This window comes from Nicotiana attenuata, chromosome 3 (genome assembly GCF_001879085.1).
Source record: "Nicotiana attenuata strain UT chromosome 3, NIATTr2, whole genome shotgun sequence".
NCBI classification, from domain to species: domain Eukaryota; kingdom Viridiplantae; phylum Streptophyta; class Magnoliopsida; order Solanales; family Solanaceae; genus Nicotiana; species Nicotiana attenuata.
The window spans coordinates 51,610,302-51,632,763 of record NC_031991.1 but is presented as its reverse complement, the minus strand read 5'-3'; the positions used below and the strand labels follow the sequence as shown (position 1 = coordinate 51,632,763).

Sequence of the window (22,462 nt, the reverse complement as noted above, 5' to 3'; positions counted from 1 at the left end):
ATACTTTTGGAAATCAGACAAGCTACTTAATTTAGATTCTTCAATTTACTATACTTTACTTACTAATAATTGTACTTTTAATATTTTTTCTCTTATTTATTTTTTCAATTAAGAAAGCAAGTAAATGACAATTATTTCGAAAATAGTGGATCAAGAAAAAGAATAAGCGGCTTAGTTTAAATAATTTGGGAGATTCTAGATCACCTAATGGACAGAGGGAAAATTTTAAAGTTTGCTGATGATAGAGATAAATTTGGCCGGATAGTAATAGTAGGGCTAAATTTAGTCGAAATAGAGGTTAAATGTAGACAATATCCCGCAACTGAGGATACGTTAGCCCTTTTCCCGTTATGATATTAGTACTAATCTGTTTTAAGTGAGTTGGGGGTTTTGATTTGGCGCGCTGATTCAACGAACTGCACGCACATATCGGGGACTCAGACACAACTCCTCGTGTTCGCAATGCAGCATTCCATTGTAATGGCTCTCCGTTACCTTCTCCACCCATTGATAATACTCAAATCTCCATGGCAATCATCGACCTTCTGTCCTAGGGTTTCTTCTGTAACCAAAAATGGACACTCTCCAGCACCACCTCCACCGTTTCTCCAAACCTTCCTTAATTTACGACCGTCAGAAGCCCTGGTGGCAACAAATTCTCGATCCAAATGGCGAGTTCGTTGCCAGATGGAACCACATTTTCTTGTTCACTTCCTTTGTCGGTCTATTTGTTGATCCTCTTTTTTTGTTGCTTCCAATTATTCGCGAAACCTGCATGAGCACCGATAATGTTTTGGGATACACCATATTAACTTTTCGCGTATTGGTTGATATCTTCGCCTTGTTTCAGATCATTATGAAGTTCCGTACGGCTTTTGTTTCCAAGAAAACCCGGGTTTTTGGTAAGGGTGAGCTGGTGATGGATCAGAAATTGATTGCTATCCGTTACGTGAAGAACGACTTTGCCATTGATCTTGCTGCTGCCCTCCCGCTCCCACAAGTTAGTCTATTACATACATTATATCATGTTTCTTTGTCATCGGTGTAATCATAATAATTTGTTCTTAATGTTATACTTCTTGATTAGCATTTGAATGAATCCATGGTTTCGAGCTGGGCTAAGCCAGCCCAATGATATTATTAACACGGTGTGATAATGTCTGCTTTAGGGCAAACTCGTGCGATTTTCTCTAAAAGGCCTCACACCTTATATGTAGCTTACTTTTCTTTTTTTTTTTTTGCTACCAATGTGGGGCTTTTATTCGCACACCAACAATCTTCCTCTCAAATTAAGTTCCACATGGTCCATCTCCAAGCCCCCCGAACTATTTTTCACATGTCCCATTACCTCATGGGCTTATTTGAAGATTTAATGTCGTGCCACTCACATTATTCGAGTATTTGTAGTCACCGAAGCCCAGAGGATAGGTTCTTATGTGTTTGTACTCCAACTTACCTTTGCGATTGGTAAAAGGTAGTAAGCGAGCCTTTTGCCATCACTCTGCTATCTTCATACTCGTCCCCCGAAACCATTGTCACCCAAAGATATTTCTCAATATGATGTGATACTATCTGCTTTGTGCCAAACCTGCATGTTTTTTCCCAAAAGACCTCACACCATTAAGATTATCCCAACACCTTATTTGTAGCTTCCTTTTCTTTTTAGCTACCAGTGTGGGACTTTTGTTCGCACGCCCAACCGTTTCTTTTTGTGAAATATTTTCATTGTGCAACATAGTTGGACTTGAAGGCTGAAATCAAATTTTGTTATTATGCCTTATTGGAAAAGTATGTTTATTAGTTTGAGGGTGGTATGATGAATAGTAACTTTGTCTTATTTTTGGTTTTGCAGATTGTTATTTGGTTTATAATGCCATTGAATGGCTCATCCGCCACTCATGCTAATCATGCCATCTCTTTGATTATTATGCTTCAGTATGTGCCAAGATTGTTAGTCATTTTCCCCTTAAATTCAAAGATTATTAGGAATACAGGTGTTGTGGCAAAGACAGCTTGGTCTGGTGCAGCATACAATCTCCTCCTGTACTTGCTGGCAGGTCATGTAAGTTCTGCAGTCTTTGATAGTATTTTTTTCTTTTTTATCAAAATAGTGCACAAGGCACCTCCCTTCCTAAATTCAGATCCTTGTTTTGGTCATTGCCACCTCTCAGTTGACAACTCTAAAATCAACAAGAGAAGGTAAAGTTAGTCAATAAACCATATTCTGCTTATCTCATTTTAATCTGGAAATGATATCATTAAATAGACCTCTAGCTAAATTAGGAACCCATAAACAAGACATAACATATTTTGGACAGACTAAAGGTGTCACTAGCGCACAATAGCAGGCAGGGGAAAAATCAACTTATTTTAGTGGATGAAAGTGAATGGAAGTTGACCGATTAGAAAAAGTGGCAAGTTTAGAACGGATGAAGAAGGGACACATGTCAAATAGATTTTGTGATTGACCCTCACCTTTCAGCTGTCAGTTAAACTCAAATTAGTAAACTTTTCCAGTTTGAGGACCAGGCTGTGAAGAAAGCTGTACAGTGATAAAGAATGCACAAATCAGGTCTGGGCATTACTCAACCAAATATGGATTTTAAGGGCAACTATAGGCTTTGAATTCATCAACTATAAATTCTCAGAGCATGAATTATAGTTTTGAGAGGTGTGAACTAATCTTTCTGAATGCAATTTGTTGCCCATTCCCAATTGGTCCTTTCCCACTTTGCCCCATTGTGACTCGAATTCCAACTTTATGGTTGGATGTGGAGCGTCTTACTATTAGACTATCCCTCCCTTGTTGCCTTAAATCAAAGCTCTATTACTTAAAAACAAATAACGAATGATAGGACTCCTCAAAACCTATAGTTTATGTGATATCTCCTTTTTAAGGAGCAATGTAAACAAAGTACAGGCTTGTTACACTCCTTACTCATGTGATGCCGATATGAGCTGAGCTCGCTAACAGGTTTAGCTATAGCATGTCATTGGTATTAACTCTACCGTGTATATAATTGGGAAAGCTCCCAGGTTTTAAAAGTTTTTGCCTTTAAGTGATGGTCCTCTGGAGGAAAAATCTTTGGAAATTGGTTGACTGAAAGAAACAAAAGTAGTATCTACAAGTAATGTTCCAAGTCCACATTTTGGTGATACCTCTTTTGCCTACCATTATTCCATGCATTCTTCCCCACGTTGATATTCTCAACTGACAAATTAGAAGCTATCTATCCATTATCCAAACTCCAGACTCACGTTTGCTTTAATTGTCATATTTAATCCTTGTCAGCATAATCAATAGCATTGGTAATTAAAAAGCAATTTTTCATTATCTTTTCAAGATTTGGATCTTCTCAACACCTAACAGATGGTGAAAATACCTCACCTTACGAAGCAGCGAGACTTTGTAATTTGACTCCTGGACTATAAGTCACTGATTTAGGCTACTGATGAAAATGTCACAGTGGTAGTTCAACAATAAGGTTTGCTTCAGTTCTTTGTAGTGCTTTTTTTTGTCATGCCAATTATTTTATGTGGTTGTTATTACAGACCTAATTAAATAAGTAAATAAAAAAAATTCTTCTCTGAAACCTTAAGCTTTAAATTTAATATTTCCCAAGCAACTCAAGCTTTTAAATGATGTGGAACTATAGAACTCATTATCAAGTTAAGTAGATAGATATCATAAGTTTAAGTCTCACCGCCAATGCTGTTGAAATATATCTCCATGATTTATGCCTTAAAAGAGGTCCTGCTGGTAAATGAAGGATAATGGTACCAGGATGTCCACACACATTTGCTCTTTCAGTGAATCAGGAAGTCGGAATATGGGATAGTTTGAGGGCTTGAGGAGGTTAGAGTCCCATCTGGTGTAGTAAGTGGGTGTTAGACCATCAAATAGTTGTGGTGGAGTAGTAAGCACTCCTTTGTCCTTAACCAAATATCTCAGGTTCGAGCCCTGGGTATGTAGTCGCCTTTGGGCTTTGGTAGGGAGCGCTTTACCCCCAAAGTAGGGTTTCTCCATGCGAATTCAGATTTAGTCGGGCCCCAAAGCGGGTACCAACAACCGGGTGGAAAACCAACAAAGGTGGGTGTTTAGTGGTCACAGATGTTGCAATAGTTTCGGTGGTAGTAGCTACAATATTGCAGTTGAGTTTGCATGAAATATTATGGTGATGTATATTGTGGTTGTTGCTGATTGTGCGCTAGCAAAGAGAGGAAAAAGTGAAGAAACTAAATTAGCAGCAAAAATTTTCTTATGTCGAAGACGTCTTTTTCATTGTTAGATATAATAAATGCTATGATATTGCTATGACCCATAACATAATATCGCCTTTTCTCCTTAAGCTGGATTGAAAAGTTGCACCTGCAGCCTTTCAGACTATATTTTCTAATTCATTGGAGATTGAATCAGTGATTAATCTGGTTTTTGAATTGTCAGTGCAGGTTTTAGGAGCTATATGGTATCTGATGGCTATTGAGAGGCACTTTTCATGCTGGAAGGATGAGTGTGAAAAGCAGCAGGAGGGTGCTCCAGCTTGTTATAAAGACTACCTTGATTGCTCATCACTTGGTAAACCTGGGCGTCAGGAGTGGTCGGAAACCACTGAGGTGTTCAAGAATTGCGATGCTAATGCCGATATAAGCTTTGAGTTTGGAATGTTTGGTGATGCAAATACTGAAGAAGTTACATCTGCTGGCATCTTTGATCGATATTTTTACTGCCTATGGTGGGGTTTAAAGAGCCTAAGGTATTCTCTTTGTTATCAAATCCTTTGTGGTCTCTCTGTCTTAATTTATTTTCTAAATTTTCTTAATTAGAAGATAGAATCATTATCAAGTGGTCGAAATATACTTCGCAAATGACATGTGGGTAGATCGTAAGTCGGCCTGAAAAGTTGTTCAGGAACTAGTCTTCGTGAGTCAGCTGAGAACTCTCTCTCCTCAGAAAATATTTATTTCAACTGTTGTCAGAAAACTGTAAAGCAAATTCTTCATCTTCGCAAACTTGTTTTTAAAGTTGGAGCAGAACCTAACATCAGAGTTGTGCATTTACTTAAACCAAGCATGCTGAAGATTAATATTTGTCATATACATAAACATAGTCATACGATTTTTGACCATTATATAGATAATTCGTTGTCTTATCAAAATAATAATAATAATAATAATAATAATAATAATAATAATAATAATAATAATAATAATAATAATTCGTTGAAGAGAAGCCTGGCTTAGACAACAGGTTTGGTCTTCCATATCCGTTCTGATATTGGACTGTTAAATAATAGCCCTCTCTCTCACTCAATTTTAAGTATCTGAGTTGCAACTTATACTTCATGTAGTCAGGTTGAAGTACTGGACCACAATTTTTACTCCTTGCGAGAAAAAAGAAAGGAGTCTTCAATGTGGCAAGAAACATTTCATCTTTTATTCTAGTATACGAACTTGTGATAGTAGGAATATTAAATTTAATTTTCTCTTGATTTTTTCTTATGAAGAATTTTTGTCCCTGCCAATCATGAGTTAGTCTGCAGGACTTTATGGAAAGCTTATAAAGCATTTCTTGATTATGTACTGAATGAAAGATGGATGTTACTGTGGCATAAAAATGTGGGTGCATTGCACTAACTGTTTTGAGAACAAATAAAAATGAAAATTTAATGGCATTGTGACACAAAAAACTGTGCAACTTTCTTTGGTAATTCCTTTTTCTCTTAACTTTCCTCGGTAATATGAATTAAGGGGCCATTTAGAAGGAAAATGTGGAGAAAAGTCCATGACCTGCTAGTTTAGCTTAAATGGTGGTTCTGGGGCTAATTAGGTAGCGGCAAGGTTTGGAACTCACTCTCCTTTGTGTCACCCTGAAAAGATATTGGTGACAAGTGCAAGATATTTATTGCAAAAGTTTTTTTTTCTTCCATATTTCATTAGGATTTATGCTTAACGGATCCTTCAATATCTTGATTTTCAGTTCATATGGACAAAGTATAACTACAAGCATAAACATTGTTGAGACGCTCTTTTCCAGTCTTATTTGTCTTCTGGGTTTGGTCTTCTTTGCACTGCTGATAGGCAACATGCAGGTATTTTCTCATGTGAAAAACTAAATTACGATGTGTTTTCTTATTCACATTTCTTCTTATTCTTTTACACTATTGCTTAGTCTCTGATGTACGTTGATGAATTTAAGCTACTGGATATTGACTAAAAGGAGGAAAACTTGGGAGATGGACTTTAAAGTGGACAACTTGAAATAGACAATGTTGAGTTTCTTATTTCATGAAATCATACTTGTCGGAAAATCAACGAATGCATCCACCCTTGGAGAAATATAGATTTAGTAAAAGACGCTCTCAATATACCTGACAAGGACAGAGAGAGGTCAGACGAAGAGATCTTACATCATATAAGAAGCCTAGATTTTTGATAGATGCACTATGAAACACCTGAAAACTTAATAGTCTTGGTTTTCAATTGAGTTGTCAATAAGTGATGAACTTGATAAAGTAAGCGAAATAGCTAATGGGACAAGGAGACTTATATAGGTTAGCATTGCATGTAACATAACTCTGCAGTAAATTTCATAGAAATAGTGTTAAAAAAGATTATTAGTCCTTGTTCAAAATAAAATAAAACAAAAGCAGTATCAGCCCGTTGATTAAGTCCCTTGGTTCTTGTGGACTGATCTTGATCAATTAGTGAGAATTTGTTTGACTATATCCGAACCATGTACCATGCATTAGCATCTTGGTATTTTACTCTGATAGCCCTTTACGCGTGCGTGCTCTCTCTCTCTCCCCTCCAGCGTGGGGGTGTGAGGTTGATTGCTCTGAATGGGAATTTAAACCATGGGACTGTACGACTAGTTCATGGACACAGAAAGCTCCTTCTCTTTTGAGTTAGGAAACTCCTTTTCTTTTGAGTAAGTTTGTGAATGCACATACCTTAAAGTATGAAAAATTAACAGCCAAGTTTAATCTGTGCAAATGATTGTGTCCAACTTGCTGAAGTTATCCTAATCTCCAGATATCTCAAAGTGAGAACACTTTTTGGTTTGAGTCTGCTCTTATTTTTCACTTTTGACGGTCCTCACAACTCTTGTTTTCCATGGACCATCTGGTACAGGAAGTGGTTAGTTTCTTTTTGAACTACTAGGTGGCAGGATTCTGAAATGGTAGACAATGACATAGTTTATGTACCCATTGTTGTTCAGTATTATCTTTTGATACAACTTAACAAAGCTGAAGTTTTCTTGTTGATGACCAATGTACAGCATTACAGTAATTACTTATTTGAGTTAAGGTTGCAACTATGGCTGTTGACCTTAAATTTTATTAACTAAGTAGCTCGGACACGGGTGCGGGTGTCCGACACGGGTGCGGATATAGAGGTCGGATCCTTCGAGATGTATATTCTAAGATTTAGGGATACGGATCCTAGTATGGATACAGTTGCAGGGATCTGGCTAAAAATAATTCAAAAAAAGAAAAAAGTAAATCTCTAAATTATGAGAAATTTGGTGTAATACTTAAGTGTAGCTTGTAAAATGTGGATTTCTTTTTTTTGTTTTTTCCTCAAGTTATAGATAAGTAAAGGTTTGATTTGCTAGATAAGGTATGCTATTTTATTCAAATTTACCCTAGTTTTGGTTTTGATTTCGGGAATCACATTGTATCTCGTCTCGAATTTTTCATCCGTCGTGGTCAAAGTACCCAAAATTGCTTGACCAGATCCGGTACGGATCTCATACCCACACCCATACTAGTGTCGTGTCGACTCGGGTGCGGCACCTAAACTGCCTTGTCGGAGCAACGTTTGACAAATTCATTGCTAGTGACTTGTGTACTTGTTCATCAAAAAAGGATCCAGGTTATGTCCATCAAATACGTCTTTTTCTTTTGGGGGCTCTGGGGTGGGGATGGGGGGTGCAAAGTGGGAACTACTTCAGAGGGAATGAATATCTTGTTGAATTTGTAAGTGACACTGCTTCTACTGTTGTATTTTGTGAAGAGCTATCTACAATCCATGACAGCAAGACTTGAACAATGGAGAGTTAAAAGAAGGGACACAGAGGAGTGGATGAGGCACCGTCAACTGCCTGAAGATCTGCAAGATCGTGTTCGTCGGTTTGTTCAGTATAAATGGGTAGCTACAAGAGGTGTAGAGGAAGAAGAAATATTGCGTTCCTTACCCTTGGATCTAAGGCGCCAGATTCAGAGGCACCTCTGCCTGGCTCTTGTTCGTCGTGTAAGTTTTTCCGTCTCATTATTGTTTTGTACTTTCTCAAAGGGGAACATTGCGATCATTCGGAGCCGTGCAGTTTGGTCTTCCTTTTTTGTTGGCTAATAATACTTCGTAGCTTAACTTTCTGTGGAGAGCTTCTATTCTTGAGGTGGGTCTCTTGTTAAGCATGCGTTGGCAATTGCTCTACGATGCAGTTTATGGATATGCAGCTTTGCTCTCTTTATTGCGCACACTTTTGCACCAAACAATAGAGTAGCACATGGTTAACGAAATCTGCATAGCTAGTTTTAAGACTCGACTTTTGTGAAATAAATAGCAAAAATCTTCTTTTCTACTGATTTCAGTTGTATAAACCATCTGTCTTGACCTCATCTAAGAAAGAAAAAAAATGACCAACCATCTGTTTTGAACTTCCAAGATTTTCTTATGGTTCTCCTATTTAGTAACCTCATGCTTGCTGGATTTTACAGGTTCCTTTCTTCTCCCAGATGGATGATCAGCTGTTAGATGCAATATGCGAATGCCTTGTTTCATCATTGAACACGAAAGACACGTATATTGTTCGGGAAGGAGATCCGGTGAATGAGATGCTTTTCATAATTAGAGGTGAACTTGAGAGTTCAACAACTAATGGAGGAAGGTCAGGCTTCTTCAACTCCATTACGTTAAAGCAGGGTGATTTTTGTGGAGAAGAGTTGCTAACATGGGCCTTAGTGCCTAATCCGAATGTTAATCTTCCAATTTCAACTCGAACAGTGAAATGCCTTAAAGAAGTTGAAGCATTTGCACTTAAAGCTGAAAAGCTCAAGTTTGTTGCAAACCAGTTCAGACGCCTCCATAGTAAGAAATTACAGCATGCATTCCGGTTCTACTCACACCAATGGAGGACATGGGGAGCTTGCTACATACAAGCTGCATGGAGACGCTATCGGAGGAAAAAACTAGCGGAGGAATTGTCAAGAGAAGAAAGCCTGTACTACTCACGAGGGATGGACCAAGAGGATGATTATGGTCATGAATATCCAGAAGCTGGTTATGACGGTGGCAATGCTTCGGATCATGCAACAGAAAGCAGTATTCAGCATCTTGGAGCTACAATATTGGCATCAAGATTTGCTGCTAACACCAGAAGAGGCAAGGTGGCACGGGTGGACCCTGGTGAATCCAGCTTACGTATGCCTAAACTCTTTAAGCCTGACGAGCCTGATTTTTCTGATGATCAAAGATGAACGCCATAGTCACTGATGAATCAGTTCTTGTTTTTGGATCGAAGTTAGAGTTAGTCTTTAGGCTGCTTGTTGCCCTGTTACTTGTTCACAGGTCACTTTTTGATGTTTCTTCTTATTCAAAAGAAACCGTTACTACCAATTCATTCACTACTACATAGTGGTTAACTACTTCACAAATGTAAATTAATTGCTTGCTTTAATCATAAGGGCATCTTAAGTGACACCCCTTGGTTTCATGTAGTGAATAACCATACTCAGACAGTCTGAATATTACTTAATGTGAAACAACAATGTTGATTGGTGAATGGAACACAACATACAAACATTAAACATATGCATTTATATATGCACACTATAAAAACATTAACATTTTTTGTTCTTTCTATATGGAGGCTTGCAGTGACTTCTATAACAGTATTAGTTTCTCTCAGAAAAGGGGAGATGAAGAACGAAGGAGGTAAACAAACAAGAGAAAATGAGGCTATAATTCTCTTTTACTGGTGGGTGAAGTTACTTCCTAGAAAAGGGTGTTTCTTGAAGCATACAAATTCATATTGTTAAATTCTGATTTTCACCTTTGGCATTTATTGTTGTGGCAACCTATATTTCCTTTTCTCGTCAGTTAATAAAATGATAAATTTTAATTTTACTGAAAATAACTTCAAATTAAAAACAAAGCAACTTGATTTTCCTTCTCTGTGAAAAGAATGTTGAGTTAGACAATTAACTTGCAAATGAAAGTGGAAAAAACGATTTTTCATTTTTTTTCCTGTAAAATCAATTGTTACTTTTAAAAATCCCTAGTATTTGATAGGACAAAGTTAGTTAAAAATTTAAAATAAATAAGTTCTGATATGAAAAAAGAGGTAAGATAACTAGAGTCCCCAAGTGTAATTCCGAAAAATATACTCTGAAAACTACCCGCCAAAAGCAACAACCGTGTGTTCTTTCCTAATACCCAGCTTTATACACTGTCAAATCAAATACTTTCCTATTTTTCCTAAACTCCGTTCTTTCCTAAAAAATTAGTCTTTTCGCGTGAATTTATTTTAGAAACCTAATTTATTTATAAAGAACCTTAACATTAGCTTCCGCCGCTGCACTCTTTCAGGTTCTTCTTCCATAGTAGTAATAATTCATTCTTTCTTCTCTCTCTGTTTTCACTGCGAATTTATATTTTCTTGGTTCTCTCTGTATTTTCACAGCAGAGTCAATCTCTGACTCATTGAAAGAACACTAGCAGATCATCGATAATTCAAGGGTTGTTTTTTCTTGTGATTCTTTTCTTCTTCTTGTTTTAATTTCTTTATTCATAATAGCAAATCAAAGACCGTCATGTCGATGGTATCACGGCTTCCCAGTGTTCGATTTTACCCTACTGATGCAGAGTTGATCTACTTTCTGAAAAAGTTTTTGAAGGGTGAGTCTTTGCCCAGTGAATGCCCTATTCGACTTGGGGAAATCTATGGAGACAGGCCACCATGGGAGATTTCTGATCATCCCGAAGAGAAAATTGCCTACTTTATTTCTCCTTTGAAGAAGCGGAAGGAATCACATAAAAGGTTTCGCCGAACTTGCGCCAACGGGACATGGAAAGCCCAAACCGGCGGTGATCCTATCAAGAATAGTAAGGGAACTGTTGTGGGATTCAGAAAAAGTTATGTTTATCGAACTAGGAGTAGTAAAGGATCAAAGCAAGATAAAATTAATTGGCTGATGAGAGAATATTACGTGGGGGATGATAAACAATATTCCTAAACAAGATATTGTTCTCTGCCGAATAAAGAAGAACATAACAGAGAGAAATAGGAAGAATGGGGTTAATATGGAGGAACAAGAAGTTGCTCAAGTAATAGAAGCTATGTTGCGTGAACCTGATCAGACTATGAAGGCAGAGTATGCTGAACAACAGGATAACTATTTGAGAGGACTTAACAAAAATAGCCAAATTTTGACCACTTATGACAGAGGTGAAGCTACATTGGAGAATCATGGGGCCAACACCAACAGAGTGTACGTGATGACAGAAGAAGCAAATACAGCAGCGAGCCGACAAGAAGAAGCATATGGTCAATTATCCTTCCCTGGAATTCATGAGCAATATTGTGCTGAAGCTGATCTTAACACATATAACAGTGACTTCTCAGATCTTAACGCAGATAACAGTAACTTCTTGGAACTAACACTAATGAATGGAATAGAAGACATTGTTCCAGATGATTGGTGGTACCAATTCTACTAGATAGATAGGCATGTAAAAAGTTAACGTCTGATATTTGTTAGAAATTTTTTGCCCAACTGAATGTTATGTCTGCAATAGTGCAATTATTATTTTTTCTTTCTGGGTATTGAAATTATTCTTTAATGTCACTTGTGTACCTTTTTTGGCTGAACAGAGAGTCCAGGAACTCTTTTATAACACTATCGAATTGATAATAACTCAAAAGAAAAAACAGAGAGCGCCAGAGATCTGTGTGCAAGAAAAAGTTATTTGCCTTCAGGATGGCAAGATCAAGATGCTGGATAAGATCAGTCAGTCATGCAATATTCTGGTTTAGATGTAGGCTCGTCAGCAAGGGAACGTCCAGTTTTTCGCGATACTTTTTTCATTTACTCCGTCGTTAGTAATTCACTGTTATAATGCTGACCATTCAAAATTTAACGCAAAAAAAAAAAAAAAATGGAAATATGCCCTTGCACAAAATAAATAATGCAGCAAAGGTAGCTGCTGTCACTACACATCGATCTAATATATACATAACTTTTCATCAGATTGGCGCCAAGGACTGTGTACCCATTCACAAGACTCAAAAGTTTAAGTGATTGGCGCTAACTGCCCAATTTCACATATGTCCACAAGAAATTTAAGTGACTCTACTACTGCACACAATTTTGCACCGGGCAGCAATTTACTACAGATTCTTTTGCCTCAGCATAGTGAGAACTTCTGTTCAAGATATGATGGTTCTTCTGTTTACAATCCTCCTTACTGAAAACCACCTTAGAACACTAAATAGCATCTTCCATCTTCGTTGAGCTTTATCTGGGGGAAGAATTGAACTACGAGCAAGAAAGCTGTTGACAGCACACTGTAGATCAGGTGATGGTGCAAAGTTTGGACTGGGAAGGGAATAGTCAGTGTCGAAGAAAGGCAGATGATCACCCTCACAAAATGGTGGAGTTATAGAATCAGTATCAGCCATCAAGGAGTCGGCGTCTTGACCGGGAAAATTTAACGGTTGGTCAAACCTAACATCCATGTTGTCTATACCATGCAAGACATAATCATCCAAGCTGCTGAAACCAGCAATTGAACAGAAGGATGGCATGATATCAAGTGTTGATGCACTTAAATGCTGATAGTCGGTTCTGCTAATCTTCTGGGAAGTTAAAACATTGTCATTGGCATCTGAACTGCCCATCATGGATGAGTTTGAGGAGAATTGAACAGCGGAAATTTGCATAACCCAATCCATAAGAGAAGACTCATCCTCAAAAGAGACTACTTCTTCCCAGTGTCTGAACGCACAAATCACCAAATTACGAGCATCATCCTGAAAAGTAAAACGAATGGGAGTCATTGCCTATTAGGAGCGATGCCAACTATAAACATATCAAGAATCAAGCCTTGGTACGTGAAGAAACAAAAAGAGCAATAAAACCAAATATTCTTATTTATTAAAGGTACATGCCTTTTGAGTTTCGGACAACTTATCAGCAGAAACAAACTGACACTCTGGAAGAAGCCCCATCACTTGTCCAACGATGTTAAAAACCACACCAGTTTTTTGTACAGATCCAGATGAGTAGTACAAGTACACTTTCTTGTCAAGTAAGCATGTTTGAGCATGTTCTACCGTGACTTCCCACATTTTGGTGGACATACCTGTCCCAAGAACCTGCAAGATTTCCCAGGAAAAGGATTTAAAAGATTAGTCAATCTTGTTGAAACCGCAAGAGCACGTCAGTATTTTTACCTAGATTTATCAAATTTCTAAATTGCAATGTCAGCAGAGTGTAAACAGGCAAAATTCTGTTGTCGAACTCCTAAAGGATTACAGAGGATGCTCAAAGAAGATGCTAATCCACTAAGTATAGCAATTAACTAGAAAACACACTAAGCGAAACAAAGGTAGGAAAAATAATAACAAGCATAACCAAGAGAAACAGAGGTTGCCAAAGAATCACAAACATTAGGAAATATGTCCATCATTATCACAGTCATGCTTGTTACACTATTCAACAAGGAAAAAAATAGATGTATCATTTAAGCAACATGTATACTAAATCCATTTATCTATGTAAGACAGTTGCAGTAGAACTCACATTCCGAAGCCTTGTAGGATCTAGATAGAGGAGAGTCAGAAAATCTTTCACTGTGTTGACTCTTTCATTGCTCAAACGTCGATGGGAAGCTCCTTCCTTGCCAATCTTTTCCAGTCTCCATAGTTCATCTGAAAGAGAAGGAGGATGGTGCTTCTTGTACACTGCAAATAAAGCAGGAAGTTAGATAGTGCCATGTTGCATATTTGACTTGAGAATTATTTGAAGCCTTACCACCACAATCTCATTCATTGTGTTTTCCAAGTATCGACTCTAATTTGCACTGAGGCGCAAGTTATGCACAGCTCATTACCATGTTAATCCTCAAGAAACCGACAAATGCATTAAGTTCAGTATAAATGAGTTTTAATTTGGTTTTCGTTTCTAAATATGTTGCAGATTCATTATACAGTTTGATTAATAGTTTCAAAATTCCACCTACCTAAAAGAATTCCAATATGGTGTTTAAATCATACAAAAGATGAGTTAGAGATTTTGTTCTCCGTTTGAGATGGAAGAGGGGTCAACCCTTTCAGTGTCTTCTTCTGTCATATTTCCCTTTTTCGCTCTGCCTAATGTTTTAGTAGAGAACTTTTATCTGCCTACTCCTTGGTTCTTTCAATAGCAACTTTGTATCCTTATACTACAGTAGCCGCTTTCTCTATCATTAACCGGTGTAGATATGTCAACTTTCCTACTCTCCGATGGGTGTTGTTTAAGTTTAAGACAAATTTAAAATGTCACATGAGATCACCTCCTGCCTCAAGGCTTCTGTATTCGCCTCAAGGCATGGGATCGGGTGCATGCCGCAATAGGAGGAATAAGGGTGAAATGTGATTGTCTGGTGGAATCGGGTTGTGCGCCGCAACAGGAGTAATAAAGGTGGACAGGTGGGATCGAGTGTCACGCCGCAACAGTAGGAATGAGGGTGATATATTGAGGAGAAATAAGGGTGGACTGGTGGGATCGAGTTGCACGCCGCAACAGGAGTAATAAGGGTGAATGTTCATACTGTTACTAGTTATATGGTGGGATCGGGATACGCGCCGCATCATTTGTTATTTATGTATTCTTCTTCTGCTGTGATTTATTCCTGTAGTAATGTAACTCTCTTAAGGATGGGTTATAGCTGAGTACTGGCAAGATAATTGGGTTCCGTATTTATTTTGTTGCAAGTTACTGCTCCAATTCGTTCCGTATTTCCTTTTTGCTTTATTATATATTGTTACAGGTTATATTGTATATGCCCCGCCGTAGCCTCGTCGCTACCTCGTTGAGGTTAGTGATGACGTCCAAATCTACTACTAAAAAGTAAATGGACACAGTCGCATGCAATATAATTTAGCCAACTATGAGTCGGGGTCGAATTCCACAGGGAACAATATGTAGGCGATTAGGAATGTAAGAGAATTATCACTTGTTATGCAATGCCAAACACTAAGAATTGTTTTGAGAAAATATTTATACCTAAATGTGGAAATGTAAACTAACCTAGAAAGCAAGTAAAATGATCAATGGCTACAAGTATGGATGCATCGGGAATTACACTCAAGTAACGATCCAATGTATTTCACGATTTTACAATTATGAGCGAGTTTATGTTAATTAGCCACGGGTAATAATTCTATATTAACTTCTTTCAAAGACTAACAAGACTTCCTAATTGAATTATCCCTAAAATAATTAAGAGATTAAGCACACCCGGATATGGCTACAAGTAGTTCAATTCTATCCCTAAGTAGAATCTATAAAATGAGGGTTAAAGGCTCAAGTTCTTGTTAATTAATCTTTTCTAACCCCGAATAATCTTTCCCAAAATTAATTCGGAGTTAATAGGCGAGTCCTAGGGTTATCTAATCCCTTTGGAAACATTAAAGAACAAGAATAATTAAAGTAACAATAACTCACTTCATAAAAGAATAAAAATCATTCAATACATAAGCACAACAAGGTATTTAATCCACACTTTAAATATGATTATTTCCATAAACAAGATTCAAGTGTTGAATGAAATACTACACACTTAGATATACAATACAAAGCAAGAAAATGAAGAAATGAATATAAATGGGTAAGAAATTCTCAACCAAAAGCTTCAAATCTTCAAGACCAAAGTGTGTGTGCAAACCCTAGCTTCGAACCTTGTTCTCTCTAGTGTTTTGAACTAAAAATAAGCCAAAGATCCCTCTACAAATGAGCTGTTTTGTGTATTAAATGGTTTCAGGTTGAGAACATGTGAAATGCCTAAAATGCCCAGGTCTGATGCCCGTTGACTGCACCTGCGGAAGAATACTCGCAGGTGCGGCTCCGCAGAAGCGGAAGGTGAAGCTGAGTGCTGGATTCGCAGATGCGGTCTTTCAAGCGCAGATGCGTAACCGCTTCTGCGGTTCTTGACTCGCAGGTGCGATTCCCGAAAAAAATGTTCAGTTCCGCAGATGCGGACTTCTTCCCGCAGGTGCGAGATCGCTTCTGCGATCTGTGTTCCAGAGATGCGGAATTCCTGGAGAGTTTTGTACTCTTTCAACCAATTTTTGATCAATTCGACTTCAATTCAACGCAAATCACTTCATGACAACATTTTCCTGAAAGTCGAACAATACACACTATAAACAACCTCATGTTATCATTAAAGGATGCAAAATCTAACGAAAAGAGGCTAAAATGAGTGGTAAAATCACCACTCATCAGTACCCCCAACTTAAAGCTTTTGCTCGTCCTCAAGCAAATCAAAACCAACAATTCAATGAGGTTCTACCATTTAAAGCACAAGTCATATTGCTAGCATTTTCAAATCACATTCTCCAATTAAGCATTATACTCATGGATTTGGTTGGTACTAATAATTAGGCTCAAGTATGTGCATCTTTCCCGAATAACTCCCTCATTTAAAAATAACTTCAGGAAGTGCAAGGGAATTTCAAAATAATCAAGTGACAAGAATAAGCTTCTAGTCCACTATATATGCTCAACTTACTCATTTCCGGGTGTATCAATTTCACCAATCCATCCTAATTCATGTGCCCTCACAAGAAAGAAAGTCCCAAAATCACTATATTTACAATGCAACATAAGGGACAAATTGACAAAGACACTCACAAAGAATTTTAAGTGTTACAACATCTCATGCCATAAGCTTGCCCTTATTTTAATCCATCGCCTATTCAAGAACATTCGGTTGGAGATCCCATAAGGACTTTTTAAGCTTGTAATGTAGATTTAGGGAAGGGTCGGACAAGCATTTGGGATACAAGTGACTACACCCTCCTTGAACACTACTCACATTTGTCTTTCTTTTTGCACTTTGTTTCTTTTCAAACCACATAGCCTCATTGGCATCTAGTTACCAACATAGAACCACCTTAAATGCCTCTCTAATTTTCTTCAAGGCTCCATATTTATATACATACATATATTTCTCTTTTTTCTTCTTCTTATATACATATTTTTCTTTTGGAGCTTGAATAATTTAATATGATGTACAACCTTACCAATTTTCACTTTGACACCACACCCCCAACTTAGGCTTTTTGCCTCATTCTCAATGTTCAAGGAGGGACGGGTTCAAAAGAAGGAATTATTTTACAAAAGGGGAAAGGTTTGTAATGAGGTGGCCAAAGAAAAGGTTGAAGGCTCAAATAGGATACTAGTGATAGTATTTATGCAATGGTAAGCTTGAAAGGCTAAAAAGGTTTTACAAATATCACAAAGAATACTTAAGGTCATCCCTCCAACCAAACATAACTAACATTAGCGTTGAAAGACCAACCGGGCAAGTTCTAGATGATAGAAGTAAATACAAGATTTATTTGTACAAACACTAACACACATGGCACATGAATTAATCAAGACGGATCAATTTCATTTTCTAATAAGAGCACTTAGAGCAATATTATTCAAACTAGTGGGCAAAGAGTCACTAAAAGAGCCAAAAGTTTATCACAAAAATTATTCTTCACCATGCAATTTACTTGTTTTAATTCAAAACCAAAAATCGGAGGGGTATTCTTAATTCACATTTCACATACAAGAGACTAATTTTGTTAGTACCAAATAATCTAAAAGTCTCCTCCTAGCAAAATAAGACTAATTCCCTTAAGAAACTCGTCACGCCACCCATCATAGGGAAAAGTCACCCGGTTCAACACAAAATGTTCCTCGGGAAAGAACCGTAGCATAAAGAAAACCTAAGGAAATACTACTAAAGAAAGAAAATAATGAAAACTACTAAAAAAATGATTAACAACAACAACTAATATTAAATGAAGAAAACATAAAGGAAGAAAGAAAAATTAAAATAGGACAACAAAAGTGACTAATTTGCACATATATATAGCTACTCACACTACGCTCGGCAAGAGCACATGATACACAATATCAAAACAAGCCCGGCAAGGGCACAAAATATCTATACAACAGAATAAACCCGGCAAGGGAACAAGTCAAAGTAGCAATGTATAGATAAAACGTACGCCACCCCCAACTAACAACATCGCAGTGTCCTCACTGCATAATATCAAAATAAAACACAAATAGTTTGAGGGTCTCCCTGAGGTCTGCATCAGACTAGCAGACTGTGGGAGGAAGGATGATCACTGCTGTGCTGAACTCGTAGCTTCATCATCATCAGTCTCATCATCATCATCACCATCACCAGCAGCGTCTGACATGAAGGAGTACTCCTCGCTATCATCTTTAGCCTCCACTAGTATCTTCTTGCCCGGCTGCCCCCATTTGAAGATGGCCTTTATGCCTCTCCGCATCTTGATCATGAATTTGCTCTTCTTCTTGTTCTTCTCCTTCTCCTTCTGGAAGTCTAACTGGAGATCTGCATGCGCCTTGGCCAAGTTGCCGTAGGCTGTCTCGAGTCTGCCAACTGATGCTGCGATCTTCTCCTGAGACTCTGCCTGACTTTTCTGCGCATCTAAGTAACTCCTCATGTCTTCCTTGGAGAAGTACGCGGGCCCAGGCTGGGAGGATGAGGGCCCACCCGGAAGCTGTGACACTAACTCCCTAATAGATGTAAGCTGGGAGTTTAGCACCCCAAATGGTCCCTCAGGTGCAGTTGCCTGTGAAGATGACTCTGGATCGGTAGTAGTAGTGGTGACCTTCCTTTTCTTGCTTTTGAATACACTACCCTCTCCTGTCACTCTCAATGGATGAAAGGGTTTATCAGCTGGTAACCAATGATCGGTGCTACGCACCTCAACCTCTGCCCTCATGCATAACTGTGTGATCAGCGAAGGAAACATCAACCCTGCATCATTGTCCAACAAATACTCTCTCAGCTCCCACAGGATATAGTAACCAACATTCATAGGAATGTCGTTCAGGATGCATGCAATGATCAAGGCCCTGGTGTAGGAGACATCTGAGACATTCCCACAAGGTGACACCTTGTTGCAGAGGATGTAGAGCCACATTTTTGCTTCAGCTGTAAAGTCAATTGACTTGTAACCCTTTCTCCTGTTTCTCCATTTTTCTCTCATGCTTGGAGGGTAGAGTTTTGAGATAAGCCATTCCCCGTTGTTGCACTGGTCCTTCTCGCGCACCGGCTCAAGTGGATAGTTAGGACTCCCAAGTGTGTCATTAATATGCTCCAACCCAAACCTTACTAATTTTCCTCTAATGATGAGTTGTGGGTCGGCGAGGTTTGTGCGCTTTAGATTCATGTAGAACTCGTGAACCCACTCCTCATTGGCTTTGCACGGAGTGGGAATGAAACATGACCACCCGGAGGCTTGGAGACGGGCATAGAACTCTGGGAGCCGCTCGGCCAATTTCTCCTCGGCGATCCCTTTTTCAAGCACTATCTTTTTGGTGATGAGGTTGTCATAATATATGCGTTGATAGTCAGACGACATGAGGCGTGAGTTATCAAATGGTTCATCTACCTCCTCCTCAATTTCTTGATGTTGCGGAGCATTTGCGTTCATGTTTGGGTCCATTTTAGCTCAAAATACCTTCACAAAATCAAAACAATGTTAGTCGGGCAATAGAATCATGTTAAGCAATTTAAAACACTGCAATTTGGCTAAAGAATCAAGTTGAACGGGCCCGGGAAAAGCCAGTTGCAAAGCTACTGGAAATTGCCAGTCTGCCCAGTTCCGCACCTAGGAAATACCCTCGCAGGTGCGGTCCCGCTTCTGCGGGTTTTCTTCCGCATCTGCGGTTTTTCTCAATATGCCAAAAGTCGCACCTGTGGAACATTCAACGCATGTGCGAGACTGCATCTGCGGTAGAGTTTCCACATCTGCGGTGTTCATACAAGGGTTCATACACCCAGATTTTTTTTTTCAATTCTTAAACCCGATTTTGTCACCTAATTTATACTCAAGACTTCTAAATTAGTGTACTACATGAAACTCTGATTCTATTGAGACCGATTTTGTGGTACTTAGCATACAATTTTCTTTTGGACAATTTATCAAACACATTGCAAGCAGTGATAACATATGCTTTTTGAATTAAAATTGGTACTCAGACTTCCCATCATTTTAATTCAGCAGTAGCAGCACACACACATGCACTCTCAACCAATTTCCTCACCCTAATCTCACATAAATTAGAGGGAAACGGGTAATTAGGGAAAATAGTCATGGGAACTTCAGAAATGGAGAAGAAAAAGAAGAAGAGAGAAGTAGAAGAGAGGAGTAGGCCAAGTTACCTGTGTAGTCTTGTGCTTGACAAATTCGAGTCAGATCAGTGTAAGGAGTAGTAGTGTGAGATATGGGGGAGCTTGGGGTTTTGGGAAAAGAACAATATTCAGAGACTACCTGATGAAATGAGAGATCTTTTGTTTTAAACCTGCCCGATTTCCGCATCTGCGTTATTTTACCGCTTCTGCGATGCCGCTTATGCGGCGAAGGAAACACATTTGTGTAAAGGGCTGCATCTGCGATAGGAAAATCGCTTCTGCGTGCCTGCATCTGCGAGCAAAGTTCCGCAGATGCGGTTACACCAGATAACTGGTGCCCAGATTTGCAGCCACTGTTTTGTGCCATTCCAACGTCCCAAACTCCTTATTTTAACTCCAAAAAATCTGAAACTTGGCAGATTAGTCAAAAATAATATACTAAGCTATTCTAAAAAAGAAAATTTTAAAAATGACTAAAAATTTTGAAAAATGATGGGTTGCCTCCCACCAAGCGCCGCATTTAATGTCGTAGTACGACGCAACTCAACTTTACCACTTTTCTCGCCACTTGGACGATATGAATTGGGCACCCAACTTGGAATCAAGCTTGTGACCTTGAGCGGTGGAGGGTGGTAAGTTGATGATCAAGCCAAACCTCAATTTCTTCATTTTACATTTCTTGGATTTCATATGAGGAATGTCATTTTGCCTTCTCGTTCCCTCAAATTATAAAATGTATGGCCTTTGTCTTTCCTCCTCGCAATTCCTCATTGACTCGTGTAGTTCAATTCCCATTTCACCACACAATTCCAATGTTGAAAACTGCTTGGAATGTGACGTCAACCCTCCAAATTGCAATTCTTCCCGGATTTTGACATCCTCTTTTTCCCCCGGACTAGAGTCAATTTCAACCAAATTTTTATTTACACCGGTTGACTCTAATTCCATATTTTTCTCGGCATCATTAACACTCATGGAGTCGGTTGGCAGATGTTCAATGCTTGATTCCTCATAGTAGAGCTCACTTTCTTCCTTAAAATCAGACTCTTCTTGACTTCCTTCCACACTCTCAAGTTGGTGGGCATAGTGAGCCTCAACCAATATTTTCATTTAATCTTCCAAAGTGTGGATATGTTCATCATTGTGAGTCAAGCTTTGTTTCAAGTCCTCGAGTGCAAGGTTGTGCTTCTCATCATTTGCAAGAATGGTCTCCAACATGAGCATCATCTTCTCATTTTGAGCATTTGAGAGTTCTTCTTGGTTTTGATCAAGCGCCAAGGAAGGATTTTCGGCTTCCACATCTAAGGAAAATTCATGGCTATCATTAACTTCCGAGGCTTTTTGGAACTCTAAAGCTTCAAGCATTTCTCCCATTTGTGAGTGCAACCTTTCAAGTGCCAAGTCATTTTGGAGACTATTTTCCAAAAGCTCCTTCAAGGCACTTTGTTCTTTGTTTCCTCCTTCAATTAGGCATTCTAACATGAGCTTGAACTCTCTATTTTGACCATGCTCAACTTCTTCCACTTCCATAGCCCTATCATTTTCATCATAAAAAGTAGAATCATCATAGCGGGGGCTTGGGGAAGGGAAGGACAAATAAGCACAATATTCCCAATGACCATTTTGACGACCACACTTATCACAAATACTCCACTCATGGGTTTGAGATTGTGCGCACAATCCACCCCGAGGAGAGTTTAAACAATTTTGCCACGAGTGTGGTCCTCCACAATAAGGACAAGGGTCATCAAAGTATGAACAGCTACCATCCGATCAATTTTCATTATGTATGCGGTAAAACCTGGGGCCCGGTTTCCCCATCATTAGGTCACCTCGCGGGCATGCTTCTCAAGGCTCGGAGCCGAGGTCGAGACTCACCCTCAGGATCCATCGGGTATCGGCCCCGGGGGGCATTGCGTACTAGCGGCTATAATATGGGAGAGGGGAGTTCCCAAGGCACGCAGCTGATATTGACAGAGCCTGGTGCTGTCTGGTTGTCCCATCTCACTTTCTTTATCATTAATGT

At 38.7% G+C, this 22,462-nt stretch overlaps 2 protein-coding genes and 1 pseudogene across 2 annotated transcripts; 2 read left to right on the top strand and 1 right to left on the bottom strand.

The window, feature by feature from the left end:
* On the top strand, positions 383–9,700 carry LOC109223749 (probable cyclic nucleotide-gated ion channel 16). Its single transcript, XM_019388167.1, has 6 exons — positions 383–1,000; positions 1,853–2,062; positions 4,450–4,754; positions 5,978–6,089; positions 8,017–8,253; positions 8,721–9,700. Exons 1-6 carry the CDS (start codon positions 575–577, stop codon positions 9,477–9,479), a joined length of 2,049 nt encoding a protein of 682 aa, XP_019243712.1. The 5' UTR covers positions 383–574; the 3' UTR covers positions 9,480–9,700.
* On the top strand, positions 10,614–11,789 carry LOC109224649 (annotated as a pseudogene).
* On the bottom strand, positions 12,306–13,985 carry LOC109224367 (calmodulin-binding protein 60 A-like; the record flags this gene model as incomplete). The annotated part of the gene is made up of 3 exons (XM_019388948.1): positions 12,306–13,033; positions 13,172–13,378; positions 13,806–13,985. Coding segments are annotated over 3 exons (990 nt in total), but the record flags the coding sequence as incomplete, so codon positions are not given.